At 37.5% G+C, this 22,098-nt stretch overlaps 1 protein-coding gene across 5 annotated transcripts in view; it reads right to left on the bottom strand.

Annotated features, from left to right (window-relative positions):
* The window catches only part of PPP2R3B (protein phosphatase 2 regulatory subunit B''beta), a 51,350-nt gene that overhangs the window by 7,967 nt on the left and 21,285 nt on the right, over positions 1-22,098 (bottom strand). For all 5 annotated transcript variants that reach the window (XM_080585082.1, XM_080585084.1, XM_080585081.1 and 2 more), the window contains 9 exons: positions 12,917-13,102; positions 11,064-11,167; positions 10,411-10,513; positions 9,628-9,702; positions 5,305-5,391; positions 4,701-4,857; positions 2,561-2,609; positions 1,440-1,529; positions 554-729 (listed from right to left, as the gene is read on the bottom strand). In XM_080585082.1, coding sequence (XP_080441208.1) covers positions 554-729; positions 1,440-1,529; positions 2,561-2,609; positions 4,701-4,857; positions 5,305-5,391; positions 9,628-9,702; positions 10,411-10,513; positions 11,064-11,167; positions 12,917-13,102 — 1,027 coding nt within the window. The remainder of the gene's footprint in view (positions 1-553; positions 730-1,439; positions 1,530-2,560; positions 2,610-4,700; positions 4,858-5,304; positions 5,392-9,627; positions 9,703-10,410; positions 10,514-11,063; positions 11,168-12,916; positions 13,103-22,098) is intronic.

Here is a 22,098-nt window from a genome sequence, read left to right as displayed (position 1 = left end):
AGAAAGGTAGAATGTAGGCCTATTGAAGATTCAAATGAATGTAGAAAATGGCCAACAACTACGGGTGGTTTAAAATTCAGCTACCTTTAAGGCCATTATCATGAATTTCCTAATGGAAGTTTAGGCTTATACCCTAAAAGGTCTGATAATAATGATCTATAGACAGAAACACCATTTAGATACTGTTCCATCTGAAGGAGTCTCATTTAACTGAGTACTGAATAGGTAAGCAGCAAGTCAGCAGAACAGTCAGGAGGCATTTATTGAGGGCATCACCTCAGTCAGCGGAAAGGATTCTATTTGAGACAAATTTGGGCTTGTAGCCATGTTTAAGACTTCATGGAATTTTAAGGCAGCATATTCGGTTTTAGTGTGGAAATGAATGCCTGCCTGTTCTTGGAAGACCGTTCAATTAATAAACACTAATAGGCTTTCGAGACATGACCACCAAATAAAGGTTTATTCTTGGTATGACTAACTGATTGCTCTTAGGGGTACACTAACTCCTAACCCAGAGAAGCAGAAGTTAGAGAATGGAAAAGGATTTTATTACCTTCATATTGTGGCTTCACGAGATCCAGCATCTGGCACAAACAGTCTTCAAATGGCAAAGGTTCTATGGCCATGTTATCTAATTTTTGGCACTGCTCTTCATAAAAATACTCCAGTTCATACATAGACAAAACACCATCCCCATCAAGATCCATGCAGCGAAACCAGTATTCAATGCTGAAATTAAGTAATAACAAAGAACTGTTTACGCAAACAGTTTTAAGAATTTATGGTGCTTGTTTTAAAGGCTAAGCTAGTTACAGATTCAAAACTAGACTTATGACTACATTCCCTAATACCATAGGAAATCATTAGACAAGAAACACCACCTATTGTGATAAAAGCTTCTGGTACTTGCCCTGCTACACATTATTTGCATTTGAAAACACACTTTAATTGTGAGGGGTGGAAGAGGAAAGGACTAAAACATATAGCTTTACATAAGAAAATAATCAAGGGAGCCAGTGGAAAATGAAATTGTGCATCAGAACCAAGTTCTTTTTTCATATTGAACAAGCCAGTAATGCAGTAAATCACGGAATAAATTTATGAATGTTCTACAGCTAGTGCTAACTGTATAGCTCCCCAAAGCCACTGGCATCAAGAAACACCTGTGGTTTCCTTTTATGTTCTTGTCAATAACAAGCAACATATGAATAAGAATACATAGTAAGCTTGTTAGAAACTATTGAAACAGATCTTTACATCAGCAACAACAGAGTGATACTGAGAAATAATGATTCAGCCAACTGGGCCAGTTTCCCCACTCATGGTTTTTAGAGTTTAGTCTCTTCGAAAGTTCTAGCTGAGCAACAGAGGTCCCCCCTTTTTAGGATTGGAAAACCAATAAAGCCAGCCTATTTCTGCTAAAACAAATGCATTCTTACCTAGTTGGTGTCTTCTTGTCTTCTTCAGATATCAAAAACCAGACAAAGTCAGCATAGCTTATTTTTCCATCTTTTTGTGCTTTTCTACCTCTTGACAGTCAATGTGGGAAAAAATATAGAGAATTTATTTTAAAACAGATTGGTTTTACTAAAATTAAGGAATATTTTCCCTTGGTGCTATTAACACTATTTATCTCCCAAAAGATAGGGTGTTTGAAGTTTTTGAAGGTGACATGTCAGTGACTATGGTCACTCAGGATAAGGGAGCTTGTGAACTCTGTTTCTACTGCAATGGATATTTAAAGAGGAAGGTAGTAGCTGGACAGCACTCTGTCCAGAAGAACCAAAAGTTTTAGTTATCTTCATCAGCTAGAAGTAGTGTTGGAATGCAAGTATAAATATTTTTTTCATTTCTATCTTAAGTGTATGTGACAAGAACATAATTATATCTGTTTCTACTCATACTACAGAACATAGCACCCAAATATATTCTGAAGACACAGTCAAGCCTCTCTAGCAAAAAAGTCAGGTAGGCAGTTAATAGGCATGTTATATTTCATTCCAAAAAAGTCTTTTTTTCCTGTTATCTTCATGATATCTAGAAAGATACAACGTATGCTGTCTTGCCCAAAAAACTGAAGATGGAATAAACTCTAGACATATGCCTGCCAATTTCTATGCCATTCATTTCAGCTTTTGTTATTTCGCTTTATTAATAGCTTTCTAACTGCACATATCAAACAGATTTATTTCTGTAAACTTGTTCATGCAAGTGCTCATTTTGTAAGTAGTAGTTAAAAGGCCCAAATCCCTTTGAAAATTCTACAGGTTAGAGGGACAGAAAGACAATGCCAACATCTTTTCCTTCCTCATTCTCATCCTTGCTATGCCATACAATCGCAAATGGTGAGTGTTCGTATGGATAAAGAAAGAACAGTAAAGATCTTGGATTAAGCCAGAGGTTCCATGAATATTCTCAAGTTTGAATAACAATATTAAGTACCGAAATTCATTGTTCTGTTTCAAATGAGGTCATTTTATTCTGGGAATAATCACACACAATTTAACCAGCAAGTATATAAATATTAGATTGGATTTAGATCAGTATACAAAATAATTACCTTGTTACTGCTCCTGAGAAGATCCTCTCTATCATTCTACTTGATATTGCTGTGAAAGAAGGGTTTAAAGTTGTCAGTTATGTACAAATTATTTTTGCTTTGTACTGTCTAGTTGAAGAGTTTATTGGAAACCTCACAAACACACCTGTAAGAAAGATCAACTCTAGTACTCATTAATCCCTTTGAGTCCTCTCGGAAAGGACGACTTAGTCTCCAGAGCAAAGCTAGAACCAAACAACCAGCTTTGAATTCAGACTTGACGCAGAAATAGTAGCATAACAGAAGTAATGAGTGGCTGATTAGTAAGATATCATTTACTAGTTTTATGACAAGTAAGTCATGTTTTCAAGTGCCATGACAGTTTGTGACCCTGCTTTTGGCAAAGGGCCAAAACAGAATTGCATATTAATGGCTTATGAGCATACCTAGTTGATTCTGACATGGATCTATTTCTGACATGGTTGTGATTCATATTTTTATTTTGGAACAATTTCAGGGATTTTAGGTATGTCTTAACTGACCACTACCCCTGTAAGGGACATGCAGAGCAACTTGAGGAATTTGTGGAAGGCACTCAAAGCAGCATACAACCCTATTCTCACAGAAGCAGAATTACTTCTGATTATTCTAGCTCTCAATTCCTTTTTCAACACTGTAGAAATACTGATAATTCAACCAAGTGGTTAACCATTCAAACTGCTCATCTGTTTTATATACTTTAGAAGATGTGCCACCAACACATTATTTTAGTGGGAATATTGGCCCCTATTAACATCTATCCCCAGAACTGTAGGATTGCCAATTTGTTTCAGACATATGCTGTCTTCCTATCTACTTTTAAAACACTGAAGTTGCTCAATACCTAAATACTTCAATACTTTTTCTTTCCATGTGTTTGATCTAATTTTAAACCAGTGACAATAAGAAAGGAAGGGATTGATGAATCCAGAGTATTTGATTTTGACATGCAAAAATAGAAGCTTTTACGACTAAATCTGGGTATCGCCCATTTTACGCTCTTATTTAGTCTAGGTCTCAGACAGCAACTGTTAAGCTTTAACCAATATTTCTACGCTTGAAGGATGTAAAATACTGCAAAATAAACTGCCTGTGGCCTCATATCAGTTCTGCTTGCTTTCTTACACTGTACCTACTAAAGCAACCTCTCAAATGAAAAAAAGCTTCCCTCCCTCGGTGTGCTAAAATATAACTTCTGAAAGCTTGCCTGCAGAAGGCTATCAGAATGCTTTTTGTTCCTTTTTAATGTAAGATCATATTCCTTAGTTACTTAGCATTTAAGTAAGCTTTCCAGTCCTGAAGAGGACAAAGATGACAACAGACACAACAAACAAAACAAGAAAACATAGCAGTTCCATAAAAGCTACAAGAATATTTAAAATAGGTGCAAGTGTACAAGTCTACAGAATTGCAAAGTCATTGTATATTGTGAATGCAGAAAAGGTAAAGCCACTAAATGGTATTAAAATAAAATGTCCTGCAGCTGAGGACAAATCAACAAATCCTTAAAATAAGCAAAGCAACAAATGTTTGGCTTATTTTTCTACTCTTTCCATATGCTAGAATCACAGAATAATAGAATCATTTAGGTTGGAAAAGACCTCTAAGATCATCTGGTCCAACCTTTAACTAGCACTGCCAAGTTGACCATTAAACCATGTCACTACACACTATATCTACACATTTTTGAAGACCTCTAGGGATGGCAACTCAACTACTTCCCTGGGCAGCCTGTTCCAGTACTTCACAACTCCTTCACTAAAGACAACTCTTTCAGTGAAGAAATTTCTCCTAATATTCAATCTAAACCTCCCCTGGCACAACTTAAGGTCATTTCCTCTTGTCTCCCTTCCCCCCCAGTCAAGCCTATACACTTTCAAGCTTATTTCCTCCTCCTCTTCCTCACCACAATCTGAATTCAAATTGAGGATTTTCCTCAAATTAGGTATTGCTAGACACAAAGTAACATCAGAAATGACTTGTCCTACTTTATCTCTTGAGTCAGCAGGATCACCTACACCTACAGACTCATGAACACTGTCCTTTGCAGCTAACCACTTTCTCAGGTGAAAGCTTAAAGGTCATATAACACATGTAAAGAAAGATGCTTCATTTGTCATACCATGATCATTATGTCGAGCTAAATCCTTCCGATCAATATAGAGGTCATGGTCTGTATCCAGCTCCCAAAATTTGCAATAGATAACGTAGAAATGTTCATATGAGAAGTACTCTGTCAGCTGGTTAATATCAGCTTCCTCTTCCAATAATGCCACATTCTATTATCAGAAGGATAAGTAGAACACATTAAAGAATTTCTAAGACAGCTGCTGAGCGATCTGAGTTCTGATAACCAAACTAATTACTGTTACCTAATAATATTTCAATGGAACAATTTTTATCTTCAGAGACAGGGCACACCATGCAGTATGACAGAAAAGACTTAACAGAAAAGGTTGAAAGCTAGTGTGTCCATAGAAGAACGAAGACATCAGCCAGACTTTTGCTAATCAAATTTACACATAGACAGATCTAGATAAAAGATGACATTTAAACATTCTACTGTATACATATTAAACATATTCTACTGTATACATATTAATGCAATTTAGTCCTACTAGTTTTGCAAAAGGAAAAAATGCTTCTTACATTACTCCCTTAAACATTTAGTTAATACAGTTTTTAAACTTGTAGAGACATCTTGCAAAGTTTTAGATATTCTGTACCTGCAAAAAGTTGCTTTTCCTGAGCTCATTACAAGTTATTTTCCCAGACCAGGACCTATTTACTGTATAAAATATCCTCTGTATAACCTGCAAGAAAAAGAAAATGAAGATGTGATTTTCAGTATGCTAACTAAGCACCCTCACAAATATTTGTGATCAAAGATAAGCCTTAGCTACATTACATGACTCCATCTTTCCCCAAAACTGAAGGGCTTAGAAGTCTGTTCTTTCCATTACTTGCACTTTGATGCTTCTCTTATGTCATATTCCCAAGTTACTTCCATCTATATCTAATCTAGGTAACTCTTACTTCGATGCTGCAGTACCCATGCCCCACACAGTGAAGCTGTAGAATATTCACATGCTATCCAGAATTCGTCTATTGACAATTTCACTGCCTCCCAATCTTCCAAAACTATAGGATATCATCTAATAAACCCATTAATGTATCTCACGGCTTTGGATTTAAAGACCCATATTTGCTATGAAAATTTTATTTCCTAAATGAAGTGACAAATAAAAATGGGACATGGATGCCCTAACTTAAGTCCACACAAATATAACCAACCAACATCTGACAGAAACAATACTTCCTGCAGGTGAACAGATAATATATCCCTCCCTCCCCATTTAATTCTATTTAAAGTTAGATGGAAAAAGACTACATTACTACTAAAAATAGCACAAACTACTTGTAACTGAATAACAAAAATCTAGCAAGAAATATGACTATCTTCTATGGCAAGAGTGATATTGGAACCAGAAGTAAATTCATTCAGTTGAGTATCCAACACTTCTACTTAAATCAGTTTCACTGGTAGATCATTTTGGTAAACTCATGCATTTAGCATAACCCACTTAGCTTTAATTACACAGAATTGAAGGGGTTGGAAGGGACCTCGAAAGATCATCAGATCCAAACCCCTGCCAAAGCAGGTTCCTTAGAGCAGGCTGCCCAGGTAGGGATCCAGACGGGCCTTGAATATCTCCAGAGAAGGAGACTCCACAACCTCCCTGGGCAGCCTGTTCCAGTGCTCCGTCACCCTCACCGTGAAGAAGTTCTTTTGCATGCTTGTGCGGAACTTCCTGTGCTCCATCTTGTGGCCATTGCCCCTTGTCCTGTCCCCACAAACCACTGAAGAGAGGTTGGTCAAATCCCTCTGTCTCCCACACCTCAGGTATTTATACACATTGATGAGATCCCCTCAGTCTTCTCTTCTCCAGGGTGAAGAGACCCATGTCCCTCAGCCTTTCCTCATAGGGAAGATGCTCCAGGTCCCGTATCATCTTTGTGGCCCTCCGCTGGACTCTTCCCAGGAGATACCTGTCTTTTTTGTACTGGGGAGCCCAGAACTGGACACAGTACTCCAGGTGAGGCCTGATGAGAGCAGAGTAGAGGGGGAGGATCACCTCCCTTGACCTGCTGGCCACACTCCTTTTAATGCACGCCAGGATCCCATTGGCCCTCTTGGCCACGAGGGCACACTGCTGGCTCATGGTCAACCTGTCGTCCACCAGGACCCCCAGGTCCTTCTCCACAGAGCTCCTCTCCAGCAGGTCATCCCCCAGGCTGTACTGATACATCCGGTTGTTCCTTCCCAGGTGCAGGACTCTACACTTGCTCTTGTTAAACCTCATTTGGTTTCTTCCTGCCCAAACATGCTCATTTACGAACATGAGCCTTTAAAAAACTGTTTCTCTTAATTTTTAAGTCAAAATACTTGAGGTGAATACTGAATTCAACCAGATAAACATTCCAAATAATTCATGCATCAATAATAAAGTAGACCAAAAAATCTAAGGTATTATCAACTGTAATTGCTTAACTGGAAATGGATTATACCTGCTGATTAGCAATGCACTAAATGTTGCATGCACAGGATTTTACTTACAACAGTAGTTATTAGCCAAGAAAGGCCATCTCTTTAGGAATTCCTTCCTCCCCCAGTAAAAGCTCTTCCAAACTAAAGACCTTTTCATTTAAGTTTTCATCACCTCAGGTTTTAATTGAAGCATGACAATAGTTAAAAGAAAACCACCATTTTAAAGTACAAACATAAGAGTTTTATTCATGATGCTTTAAAATAAAGCTTAAACTGTTGCATACAGTAAGCTCTGCAGCTCATACTTTGAAAAAGAACAGCTGGCTCCCTAGATGTAGAAAGGAGAATAGACCAGCCTGCTTCTGAAACTTAATTAGCTCAATTCTAATTGTGAGTTTAGGGAAGGCCCATTTTTGGCTTATACTACAAAGCAATTTTTTCTAAAAAGGTTTTGCCTTAGCTTTGCAACTTAATCCATCTGCATGTCATTATCTCATCTGTTATACATTTAACTGGTCTAAAAATAAAAACAAAATTGAATGTTTGCTGGAGACAACTGGGAACAGGCATAATAGACAGTTTTCTAAAGTGAATTGAAGCAGAGTACAAGCCAATTGTCAGAGAATTGCCTTCCTTACTAGGCTGCACAACGGTTTGTCATAAGGGAGAGGAAACTGTGGAGATTGGAATTTCAAAAATTCATAGTTAAGATGTACATACAACATACTTGCAGACTAAATGTAGTATCCCATTTGTCAGGACAAACGTTTTTAATGTAATTCAGTTTTATCTTGAACATATGCACCTAACCTTACCACTAGGCTGACCAACCAACCTAAATCACTGCCTAGCAGACAGAATCAGTTTCTTCAATGGTTGAACAATATTTAAACACCTGCTTCACTAAATAGATTTATGAAGTGTATGTATACATACACATGCACACATATATATATACACAAACTGCAAAAAATGGTTCATTTAACTGCTAACTGGAATTAGCATGAACAGAGATTAAATATTCAACTGCAATGCTTACAACACACTTTAAAGCTTCAGGTAGTAAGATTAAGGCTATTTTGAATTGAGGTGAATACATAAAATCATAGAATCATAAAGGTTGGAAAAGACCTCCAAGATCACCTCGTCCGAAATGCCTTACTTTAACTTATAGTAAAGTCACCTATATTAGTAACAATTTCTAGGACAGAATTTTAGAAGGCTGTGTAAGTCAATTTACCACTAACAGTCCATCCTGAAACAAAGACAGGAAATAACAGCAGAGTCCTCTTGCCATTTTTTATTTGCAGAATGGCATTCCAAATATTCTTACATTACTAAAAATACTAGTTTTTCTGGAATTTTGATTAAACATGGATTTCTCTTGAAACTATACTAAGTTTTGTTAGTAGAGTGCTGCCAGCACTAGTTTACTCAATATTGCTAGGCTCAGACCTACTCAAATAAGCTGTTCATCCAAAGAAAAGTAACTGGAAGTGGCAGGATTTTTTCCTTCCTACAGCAAGCTTTCATGATTTTAAGCAGAGCAGGCTTTGATACAAACCACAATCCATTAATCAAGAGAACTACTCTCACAGGCAGAACATTTCCTTTAGTCACATTTGGCAAGAAGGCTCCAGGAGCTCATGCAATGATTACAAAAAGAAGTAAGAACTAATACATCAGGACCTACTTGATAGGCTGGCAGTCTCTATAGGAAGGATAGAAGGAACCAAAACCAAACACTTCAAAAAGTCTTCCACAGTTTAGGTCTGGGTAAAACTATAAGCTGGATAAAATATGACCAACTCCACATGGTTTGTGTTGGGGAATATTCGTTAAACTAGTTTTCATGTGCACAGAATGAATGGGAAGTCATTTTGTGAAGTTTTCATCTTTTGAGACTTCAGTGGAATTGGGTATCTAGTCTACAGTTGAAAAAATTTAGTGTCACTGATTTTTCCCTTGTGTACAGAAAGAATACTTCAGTCATGTAACTGTACAAAGAGAAATGAAGCTTTTCTTGTATAAAAAACCTGCCTAAAAAGAAAAATCCCCGGAGAGGAAAATGGTAAGCAGCTTCAATATATTCATTACTTTACTTGATGCTGAACATAATCATGCTAATATAGACTTTTCATTCAAAATTCCATTTAATTAATCCCAGAATAAGGGTGGGATTCTAATGAGTATAGTCTACATCCACAATCAAGTAAGTCTAAGATAATAGTACATTTTTTCTTCAATGTTCATTAACTTATTCTGCACTATTACAATTCAGTGTTTCTCCTCCTAGTATTAAGTTCACCACTTTCTACTACAATGCTAAAAGAAATCAATTTTCTTCACAATATTTCTAGTTATGTAGAAATGAAGACTGACAGCATACTCAACTTTTTTTTCCCTCCAAAGGAGAAAGATGCTTGTCAACTAATTTTAACCATTCTGATTTTTGTACTTAATTAACAAGAATAGCTTTTCCAAATAAAAAAACACTTACTGTGGTAATGTACCGAGAATGAAACTCAGATGCTTCTTTTAAAAATGATAGGCCAGGATGACTATTCACCACATCCTACAGAGAAAGGAATAACAATATCCTGAACAGTATTCATCAGTGACTGTATAAAACAAACATGCTAATCTGTGCTATCTCCTTCCTTAAGCAAGAGGGTTCAAATTAAGTAGAATAATTAATAGCTTCATTTATAGCATGCTTCGTGTAAACACTGATCACCTTAAGAATAGAATAATCTCTTAATAGCCATATAACCTGAAGGTTTCCTGTATTTTACATAGGCAGAAAATTTTGAATAAGCTAGCCAGATAAACACTGACTGTTGTAGCTTATAATTGTGTCTGATGATGACGCACTAAAAGTCAATTCAGGTTTTATAAATTTGTTCGCTGCTCTTTGAGAGAAATTGTATTACATCTTGAATGCATAGGCCACTTGTCCTTTGCCCTCCAAAGGGCCTCCTTGACACAAGTAACTTCAACTGCTTTTCAAAACCCCAAAAAAATTCCTGATACAAGCTACTCCTGCAAACAATTTCAAATCCATACATCTTACTGCAGATCTTAAAACAAGATATCACCTGCCATAAAATGATTAACTTTAAAAGAAGTCACTAGCATCTCAGGGGACAACACGAAGTGAGCTACACAAAGTATTATTAATAAACTTTAATGAAGACCATGAAAATGCATGTTTAGCTAAAAAAAACTCTGCAAGCTCGTAATTTTGTTTTGTTTTCTAGAACTAGTTTCAGTTGCAATTTACTTGTAAAAAAGGAATGAAGTCTTCTTGCACCAAATAGTTGCATCCAGGGTTCATTAGAAGATGAACAAACTTTGCAGCATCATCATAGCAGGTCTGAAGTATTCTGAAATGTAAAGATATGCATTTACTACCATACACAGAAAATCGCTCCTAGGATGCCCATACAAATTAGCATGAATAAGTCTTACAAAACTGCAACCACAACTTTTAATTCAAAAGATAATTAATCACACATGGCAAAGTTCACTCCAAGGGAAGTTAAAGCAGTATAGTCTTGTACATTTACATTAGAGGAGGGGGTACTCAAAGTAATTGCTTATATGAAAGGACATTTTCAAGTTAGAACTAGGAAACTAAAGAGGAAGTAAAAAGAGAAGAAAGCATTTTGACAAGAAATGACATCTGCAAATTAGTGCCGTGGTTTTTACTTTTCCCATAAATAGCCAGTCATTTATCACAAGCATTTAAAAATCTTTAAGTATAATAGAGTTGTTTGCTTGTTTTAAAGGAATGATCTACTTACTTTGTCCCAGGTAAAAGTTTGCTGTCAATGGCTGATTATAGTAGTGTTTTCTTCCCCTTTATAGACTCAGAGATTAGACTATCACATTTCATTTAAAAATACAGTATCTCTGAAAAAGTGATCTACTTACTTCCTCCACATTGCAACAAACTTATGAACTGACACGTATCCTGTTCGTTCTCCTCCAGCACAATAAAACAGAGGACCTTTCCAGTAAAGTGGGCATTCACAAGCCTATAATTAAAGTATACATCAAGTCAATTCATTGACAAGATTGCTTACCTGAGGGTTACTCCCTCATAAGTCTTTCAAAAAAATAAATTTTACAAGTGTTAAGGAAAAAACAGAGGAAACATCATGGGAAAAAACTTTTTGTAACATTACATGTATCTGTAGGGGATTAGAAGCATTACTGACACTATGGTAAGCACAGATTTTTTTTTTTTTAAGTTTATTTCTGAAACTAGCTACACCCTCCAAACTAGCTAATTTAAAGCAACTGCTTTAGGCCAAAATTCAGAAGAGGCAAGTAAAACAAAGCAACCTGCAGCATTCCTAATAGATGAATGCAGTCACGTCTGGTCTGTCCACCCTCCAAGCAGCTGAGCAGAGTCCTTGCTATTGGGCTGGACATGTTTAAATTGAGCTCTGGGCAGCACAAACAGTTACACAACTTCTGGACTGCAGCCAGTTTACGTTTGTCTGGCTTGGAGGATAGCTCAAGTCATCTGCATCGTTGCATATGCATGCACATCTTTCCCACTTTTGGTAGCAGGCCGGCCTGCCCTGTCCAGCAGTGCTTCACAGTAACTAGCAGGTACTCCTCCACAACTTGAGTGTTTCCATACAGCTGCAGCGCTGCTTCTGTGTCTGCTCCAAGCTTCCTCAGTCCTCACAGCAAAGTGCCGCTCTCTTGACTGACACTGACTATGCCTTGGAGTCGTCAGATGTGCCAACATTTGAGAAGCTCATTTGGATCTCAAAGAAGACTAAATATTACAAGATGTGCAAGGTCACTGGCAGAAAAGGATAGTTATTTCTCATGCATGTACATTTCTCATGCCAGTACTTACAGAAGTGTTTCTCACAAATACCCTGCTCAGCCTGAGAGGCTTTTCCCTACCCTTCAGGAGGGTGCCTTCCATCACTGAGTTGTAGCTGACTGGACCCTTCCAGCTCACTTGCTGGAGCACCCCTTCTAGTTGGAAAGGAGCTGTGGAAGGAGGGAATCCTACCGTTCAGCTTAGCAGTTAAACTCTTCTGGTGAGGTAGGCTAGGAGCTCCTCAACCCCTAATCCTGCTCTGGAGAAGAGCCTGCTTCTATTCTTCTAGGCCCTGGACTTGAAATGCAAAGTGACAGGAACAGGGATGAGAACCTAAGACTCATGACAAAGACCATGACTTGCACTGATACTTCAAGCACTGATTAGAAATTTAAGTTTAACTAGCTTATTGTGTACTACAAAATTTACAAATCTTAGCTGCTTTGTAAGCCTGGTATTTTGTTACTCTACAGTAACTTTAACTCTTCACGACTGACTAAAGAGTTATAATTTCAAATTACCAAATGATTCTGTGTTTCAGCATCTTTACAGTGGATGTTCATGACAGTGCTTTAAGAAAAACAGCACTCGGAAGATTTTATACCAATGATAGGAACACTTTCCACCACATGACTAATTTTGTAGAGGCCTAAAAATCAAAGTGCATACCAAGAGTGGCTTTTGTCTTAAGTCTATGGGTCAACAAAGAACACATTTTGTTCTGTGGTTTGTTACATTTTCTAAGAATAATGTAAGTTTTAAGACAGACTTAATGCAAAGCTTTCCACTCATAACTGTGCTATCAACATCAGCAGGTATGCTGTCTTACTAGCACTACCTTGCTGGAAATGAAAACCCATAATGCAAGAAAAAGCACAAAATTCCTGTTTCCTTTCCATAGGTGTACAGTATTGAAAGAAGCCAGCCAGCAAATTCTCACCTTTGCAACTTTCCCCATGTCGTCTAAAGTTGCCCTCTCATTCGGAAACTGAGAGAAAGTTCTCTCAATTTTGGCAATCACAGCATCTATATTCACTTTTTCCTTAGGACATCCTCGAGGAAAATAGAAAGTTGGAATGGTTTGACTAAGCGATGGTGGCAAAGTTTCTTCTTTCTTCGCCTGAACCTAGATAGATAAATATACATTTGACAGCCAGGTACAATGAAATCATGTATAATAGGCATCCTCAGATGACTTGATTCTCTTGGTATTATCTGTTACAACAGACCTTCAAAAAGATTTCTGATGACAGGCTGAATAAGCTATTTAAGAATGAGAGCATGTTGGAAAAATTCATGAGTGTTTCCAAAAACTGTCATTTAGGAAGATTTCTGGTATGTTAAAATTTAATAAAAACAATTTCAGTCTTCAACCTATCAAGTTTCAAGAATAATACACCAGACAGCTTCTTGGAGACATCTGAAACACTTGTGTTATGTTATCAGTTTCAGAAGAAAAACTTCAACTTCTAGTTTAACAGACAGGTCATGAAAGAATCTGCTTTTGAAGTATTTCTAGTTTTACAGCTTCAAACTGTTGAAATAAGCATGACAACTTTGTTGCAAACTACCATCCTGTTAATTACAGAGAAGATGCTTGGTGTTTTTGTTCCTAAAAAGCGTTCAGTTTCATAAAGGAAGTGATTCTTAGTGTTTTTTTGGTACACTGTATGCAATTATGGCATGAGTGCTTTGAAGTCTGTTTCTCAAGAAATTTCTGATATAGCATATTACTGAAAAATAAATGACCAGTAACAAGAGAAGTTATTTAAACACACTTAGCCTAGGTAAAGATGAATTCACCTTGTACTTAGTCTCAAAAAAAAAAGTCCAATAACACAGAGAAACCAAGATAGCAAGCAAGGTAAAAATAGAATTGCGGCAACTTAATGTTAGTGGTTAAACATGAAGTCTTTCATCCCAAGGCCACTACCCAAATGTAGAAACAATGTTTACTGCTATATGATGGCTTATTGTAGTGTAAATATGCTCAAAATCCAGAATTACATCTCATTTCCAACCAGAGTTGAAGAAAAAACAAACCAAAGAACCCTCATTTTACTTCTTACCATCTTGCAAAGGGCCTGTACAGATACCCTTCCTTATGTCAGTGAAAGAGATAGGTACTTACAGAGAGCAGTTTTTAGTTTTCTGGGTTCCAATCTAGGAGCCTTTGCTGCAATACTACCTGTGCTAAAACAGCCTGAATTAACCTTTCTTTCCTCTCCTTGACTTTGAGCCACTGATCATGCTCCCAGCTGCAGAAGTCCCTCAACTGAGTTACAACTCCTATTTCCTAGAGGAAAAAGTTACCTTGAAACTGATGCCTAGAGTCAGTTGCTGCCTATCATTTTCTAAGAAACCTATAAATTAGAATTTCTGACACCTCAACATTAGCTTAGAGGCTCAGCTAACGAGGCCTCAGTTCGCAACAGAAGTGCCATGGGGGTACTAAAAAACCCTTCCACCTGTAGACTCCAAAAACTTTGGGAAAGAACAAAGACAGCAAGATTTTTACCTTCAAAGTAATATTACCATCAGCACTACAAATAACATATGTAATTGGGTTAATACCTTGTTTAGTTCTAGAAACCCAGTGCTACACATCAGCATTTTAGCAGGGCCCTAGCAGTTACCCTAGACAGATCAAAGACCTGCTCCTCAGGCTGGTACCACACAAAAGCATGCTAGCTATAGCATGCTTTTGAGCACTGGCAGTCAAATGATCTTTTATTTAACAGAACCGAAGTCTCACGTTTGTTGCAAAGAGCAAAGTTACCTTATTTCCCCCTTTCCCCAGCTGCCTGGCCAGCTGCTCCAAGTGAGTTGCTCCACTCACCACGAAGGAGCAGGCATTAACATGCTGGTGAGTGAGGCCCCAGCTCAGAGGACACGTGGTAATTACAGACTACTTCACATTTCAGGCAACGTGAGGTAAAACAGTTATTAAAGAAAACCTAGCACAGACAGACATGGCACTTCAAAATCAACAGCTAAGAAAACTTAGAGCCTCAGAACAAAGGGAAAGTTTTCTTTTAAAAGCAAAAGTAGGGTCAGAGGGAGAACTGTATTGGAAAAGGTCCCAGGAGAAAGAGAAAGGCGGTCCACAGAACTATTTCACTGTAAATATTTTTCAGAAAGTACTCATTTACTTCAGGTACCTCAGACTACAAAATAAATGATTTCCATTAGTCCAGGTCAAAAGCTGTTCTTAAACACGTGTGGAAATCTCAATTCAGGATCTGTAGTGAAGTTACACCTACTAGAATAGCTCTTCTCGGGTGTTATTTAAGAGAGTTACACAATAGAGGCTTTTTGTTTATTTTTCATCTTTTTGTCTGTCATAAATATGTTCCAGATAGTGATCCTGAGGAAGAAGCTAAGCAACAGATTCAGAACTGAAGACAGACATATGTGAAGAAAATTGATTTTTCTTTAAAGTAAAGATGTTACATCTAGGCCTTACGTTGAATTCAGCAAGCTTAGCATAAAGTTATCTAACATTTAATCTGTAAAACAGTATATTTGTTCCATTCAAGTATAGAATACAAACTCTCACTTTAACACAAAACCCTTCTCCTTATCATGAAGGATGTTACCTGTTTCTACATGCTGGTTCCTCAAATTAGGCGAGAGAAAAAAACAAAGATGTTTCATTTGCTTCAGAAAATATAAGACCTGCCCTTCTGATGGATTAATTTGGTGCTTACATACAGGCATCTAGTGAGAATACTATCTCGGGTGCAATGCAAAGTGACCCTGAATATTCCCTGTGCTCTCCAGCAGCCAGCTCAGAGCACAGCTCTCCCACCGTATCTGCCATGGGGATGTTTTGAGCACACTGATGCTTCTTAAACACCACAAGCAACTTCCAGCTGGACAATCAAATTGCACTGTTAGCATCAGTCAACACAGGGATAAAAGCCTGCGCCAAAGAAAGAAACTGGTCATCCGAAATGAGCAGCTCCAACTAATGCACTGCAGAGTTCGAATTACACCTCCTCCCTCTCCTTGCCTTCCCAAGAAGGGCCAGGGACTCTTCTCTTCTCTCAGCTTCAACTCTGCCGACAAACGAAAGGCTTCCAGTACAGCTGAGGCTCCTCTGCTGTTTGCACTTTAATGAGGGGATGTGTGACGGGCTCGGAGTGCCACTGCTCTCTAGAATTTCAGCTAGATCCTTCTGTGGATGTGTTGTATAGCTGGTAAAGAACTTATTTCAGGGCAGTCAAAATGCTTAATTGTGGGGGATTAAGCTCTTCTAAAATGAATTAAAACTAACCATGGGATTTTTTCCTTAATAAGAAATGGCAGAAGTCTGCTAGTGGCAAAACTTTGAATTGAAAGTCCGCAACAGCAGTTCATTACTCATTTGAGACAACTATGCCACTTCAGTGGTCAGTTTAGTGTTTACAAAAACTGACCTACATTTTCTTAAACCCTTTAATACTAGTCTAGTACTGGCAAGCTAAACTGCCAAAAGAAACTTGCTTGGTTAAGAGATGAGTTCCACTGAAACTTGGCAAGGCACAAAACCCAACATACTTGGAGTTAGGGATATTGACTGTATGAGCTCGTAAATAGCTCATCCAAGCAGATGCATGCTGAATTGTTAGGACTGAATGGTGCATTGGCCTTGGCAATAAGTATATGTGAAGTCCTGAACTTGTAATTGTATTGTAAGTTGCAATTGCAGTTTAAGTTTTTTTGCTAAAAGATGAAAAGTGATGGTTCCCTGAAAATTCCTTGTTTATAGAAACGTCAACAAGTTTGTTAGATTTGTCTATAAAGAATTCATGAAAAACTCTTAACACAATCAGTTTTCATTTCCAAACTAATAAGGATTGTCCAGTTATCCAACACATTTGCCTTCACTTTTACAAAGGAAGCTGAAATATATATCCCAGTGGGGTCATTGTTCAAAGGGCAACTTTCTATTTTATTTTGCTGCTCTCTAGACCCTTTACCAACTGTTACCAGTGGATGGAAAGTAAATTATTAGAATTACAGTAGAGCAATATAGTAGTAATTGGACCAGAGAACACAGACACCCCACCCCTCACCCCAATGAGAGAAGTTCAGTCTTATTTGCCTTCTTACATCTGCCAACAGGTGAGTTACACTCAGCAGTTAACTTGGTTCTAAACAAAAATGAAGATACCTCATTTTAAAAGCCCCACTGTGATTTTCCCTCTCCCCACTTAATGAATGAAAGAGTCCTGCAATGACAAGATGTCTTCCTGAAACACGAAGGAAAGGGGCATTTGTTCCCAGATATTTTAACACTGTACACTCAGTCAAGTCTGTCTCCATCTGCAGGTAAGTACAGAACTTCACAGATGGGCTTCACATTCAAAGACAAGTAAGTGAAACATCACTTAAAAAGGCCTTTGTGGAAAAATGAACATGGTAAATATGTTTATAAATGTATTTTAAAGACGTTGCTGATTATGACACAAAGTCACTGAACTGATTTGGTACTTGCATTGTTTTAACAAGACTACAGAAAAAGATAGCTTCATACAAAACCTTTTATGCTTTCTAGCATTTGACAGACACTAACACCTGTTATACCAGTTTCTCTGGAAACATTCAAAATGTGTTTTCAGAGATAGCATTTAGCTCTTGCTGTACTATTTAACATGAGCTGCCACAAAGACTTCCAGACTAGAAAAGTCAATGGAACATACACAACAGGGTCAAGACAATAGGACCTCCCTCCAAAAATTCTACCTTGCATTTATGTACAATTGCACATTAAGTTATGGCACATAATTCCAAACAAAGTGGCATTATGTACTGAAAAAAATATTTTGTACTAAAAAAAGATGTTTTCCCCTCTCCAACAGGTAAACGTTTGGTTCAACTCCTGACTATTAAACTAGGGATGTTACCAAAAAAACAGGAGAATATTACAATACTTTTCAAGCATGCTATGCATAAATGATTCTAGTTTTTCCATTGACTGAGTCCTCTGCTCTTGCATATCACATTTTTTGCAAATACTACCTGGGCATATCAAAGTGCATAATAACCCAAAAAGCTATTCTACATACTATTTGGTTGTTTAAAGTCTAACATCCCTGCAAACACCCACTTAGAGATATTATGAGTCACCCACCAGGAAAACCAGATGCTGCATGAAGTTCCCTTCTTTAACTGATACAATAGAAAATAAAAAAGTTAACATGGAGACCCAAGAGACAGTAAGGTGGTAGTAAAGAGACATAAATGCCGTTTAGCACGTGAATTTTAAAGTTCTAAACAAAACAAGAAATATTGTAGCATAAACTTAATGATTTAATTAGTGTATTCTGTAGGAATCAACTGAATTTTATGTCCTATTATCTATCAAAGTTACATGTTACTTGTGAATCTAAGAAAACATGACCAGTAAGCAGGTACAAAAGGAGTACCCAATCAGCCTTCCTGCCTCCCCATTCTTTTTTATAGCCATTCAAGTCTGACCAATAAAGTCTCAGAAATATTTGAGTTACTATCTATTTGATTGTACAGTGAAAGTCAACACTTCTTCTAGATAAATAAGTGACACGGTAACTTTTATAAAGCTTAAATCCTGAGAACACCAGGTTAAAGATTCATGCTACTAATACCTAGAAAATTATTCACTTATCTGCAAGGAAAAAAATATTTTAGAAAGTCTATTCCAAAATCCCAAAGGTTTTAGCATGTTAAAGTTCCTTCAAAGATCTGCTTCAGGATAGGTAAGCAAGCTTAATTCTACAGCTATCCTCAGGACAAGAAAAACTTCTGTAACATAAGCTTGCTTGACCTTGTGGTAGACATTCAGATTTCCAATTATCTAACTCAAAGAAATGATGTTTTTCCCTTGTTCTCTGTAAGCTCTTAGATATCTTCCTTCTAGCCAAACTAGAAAGACAGATTTATTACTGCAAGAGTTCACTGACTGCATCATTTCCCATTCAGCTTCATATGCTTAACAAGAGAATCCTTTGACAATTTAAAGCTTTCAAAATTATTTGTCCAGACAGACTTTCTGTAAAATCTAGTTATTACCCTGAAAAATAACTTGAAAACAGTAATTTAGTCTGAAAGCTTACTAACGAAGTTTCACAGCATAGCATAAAGCAAGCCAAACCACAGTACACCTGCATCTTCCCCCACTCCCTTATCTTGCTTGGGTTTACTGACCTTTGCATCAGTACCAGTGGCAGTGCCGCAGCCTGGGGAATTGCCTCAGGTCACCGAGGCAGCTGAGAAGCAATGTTAAACTACTTATTCTCATCCAGTCTCCCACAGTTGATTCCACTTAGAAGCAACATGGTTCTGGTGCTAACCTGAGGAAGGTTAGAGGAATACTGTGGCAATGTTGAAAGAAGTTTACATTACCCTTAGAACTACACTAAGACTGTGATTGATCTTGCCAAGCATAATCAGAAAGTTAAGACATACATGGTCAAGCTCAGAGACACACCTACAGAGAATGAGCCTGTGCCAAAAACAGATGCCAGGGTATGTATGCACAAGTCCTCTGGCAACACATGTTTTTTCAGTCCCAGTTGCTTCCTATCCTTCAGTTATTATTTGGCAGCTGTTTCTGGATGTGCTATAGAAACTAATTATATCATACATGCTTTTCTTTCCTTTCCACAGTAAGAGATAAACATCTATTAATTTTAGCCCTTATAGTTTTGAACTGGCTTGCTTTTGCTTTCAGGCTTAAAACAGGTCAGTTCTCTGATCCAGTTTGGCCTGTAGTCACTTGAAATTGGTGCTACAATGAGTGGGAGGAAATGAGAAAAGGAATGCAACTTTCCATGAAGTTCTAGCCATGTACTATTAGAAGGAAAAAAGTACTTTAAATTACACTGTTTCTGATTTTATACATACGTATCACCTCAATCAACACAAGGGAGCAACTGTTCAGCAGCCCCTCCAGTGCGGTCTGTATTTGCCTTGCTAAATTCTGCCCAGACCAATACGTTGGGTGTCTCCTGCTGGTGTGCAACATCATGCCTCATCTAATTTTCCACAGACTACCTATCGTTCTCATCTGACTTATGCATGTTCTTGGCAGTTTACTCTCAAGCCTGTTTTTGTACAAGAATCTAAGGTCTCTTGGTCTTGTCATTCAGTGACAATGATAATCCCCAATTTTAAAAACAACTTTATTCTAGGGACCAAGCCATATATCACAGTCCTATTTCGGCAGAATTAAAGTGTCCTGGTGTTTCTGAAATTGACACCAGTAAAATGAAGTTTAAGGAAGGCCCTAGACTTGCACTGCTACTCACACAAGTATGAAATTAGAGCTAGAGTTCCATGACCTAAAGATATATATTAATTTTCTTACTTGCTACAAACATATAAAAACAGCTCTAGGGATAGATAACCAAACATGATGTTTGGTTCAACTCTGTCGGCCTCATTGTGTTCAGAGGTCAGCAGTTCAGAGTGCAGACCCTGTTACTGTCAGTTAGAGACAAAGCAGTTGGTGAACCTAACTGGTCTGATCTCTCTTCCATCCACTAGGTCAGACAAAACCCTTACTGATTCATCACCTGATGGTCAAAATATAAATAGAAAGATCAGAAGAGTTGGTTGATTTGTATGTTTTTTTTTTCCCCAAAAATACTCAGCATCAAGTTCTACTGTATTTCTAGTGCAGTAATGAACTACTAATATGGTCCACGTTAATAGCAAATACCAACTTCACCAGCAAAGTATCAATCCTAGAATATTGCTGGCTATCGAGTTGCAGAGATATCAATTTACATTCATTTTACAAATTAATATTGGAAAATTCAGCTTCTTAACAAGCTAGAATCAGGTCTATTTTGTCACTGAAATAATGCTTGTCTGCTAACCTCTGATTTTGAAGGAAAAAATCAAAAGGATTTTGTCACTTGCTTGCTACCTGAAGGAAATTTCTCCTCTCATTTTCAGGGTCAGAACAGCAGAGTAACAGGTAGTTCAGCTAGTTATTCTTAGTCACGTAATAGCCAGGGAAAGAAGTTTGAGTGAAATTGCTGTGGCAAACAATACTGTTACATAGTCTTAAGTCTTTCGTTACATAGTCTTAAGTCTTGCTAAAGCTTAAAGAATTAGTTCTTGTGACTATCAGAAAGTTTTGAAATGAGTAATTTGTTTCCCCTTTGAATTAAGCAAGCCACATGTAGGCAGCCAAAGTGAGCCCCACAAGTAAGCCACCAAATTGAATCCATGTTCAAGTCTTTCTGCAGAGCAGAGCATGCAAAAGTCTGGACCTTCTACACAAAGCTATTTGGGATAGTGTGTTAATTCTCACGTAGGAGGAGGTGGTAGGTAGTGCTATCCAGAAAAGGTTTCCACTTAAAGTACAAGATCCATTCCATACATACCATCTTTTGCATTAAAATTAAAGACACATTCAACTAAAAGCACATCACCACAGATGAGCTGTATTCCACACACGAGTAGTGAGTAGCATGCAATGAACATGCAAGCTGGTATAGCTGAAATAGACAAATAATGCAGTCCTGCTGGGAACTGAAATACTCTACTGCAAATACATTATTGCTGTAGAAAGACCTTAAAATACAACTACATGTATTTTGTTGTCCCCCCCCACTTTAATTACATAGAACTCCAGCATTAAAAGTTTCCACTTATGCAGTTAGAGTTCCATGATTTCCACGATTTATTTAGAAATGCCTTGAGGTGGGGTACAGGTGGAATGGAAAAGGAAGAGGCAATTACATTCCCCCCCAAAAAAACATGTACCCAGGAGAAGTTTGCATCTTATATGTCCACAAGTAACCTGCTTTATTTGCTGACAGAGCTTTTACCAGAGCCTTTAGAGGTACGATCCTTTAACAGTTTGCTGTTGCTGACCAGTGGAAATACATTTTGCTTCCTCTGCTAATTCAGGAAATGAAAATGGTACAGATTATAAAACAGAAAAGTAAATTTCAGAAAAAATACCTAATGAAAAGCAACATCTACTACATTTTGTGCCAAGATAGAAGGGGTACAAAAATATTAGTCACTGCCTGTGAGTTGTTGTCAGACAGCCTCCATTTTATGAGCTATATTAAAACAAGCATCCAAGCCAGTAATATACAAAGTTCTGCATATAGTTGCAGCTTTCTCAGAAAATACTTT

Source organism: Anser brachyrhynchus, assembly GCF_964034855.1.
Source record: "Anser brachyrhynchus genome assembly, chromosome: 1".
NCBI lineage: Eukaryota > Metazoa > Chordata > Aves > Anseriformes > Anatidae > Anser > Anser brachyrhynchus.
The sequence above is the reverse complement of the archived record's forward strand: the minus strand, read 5'-3'. Positions and strand labels throughout refer to the sequence as shown.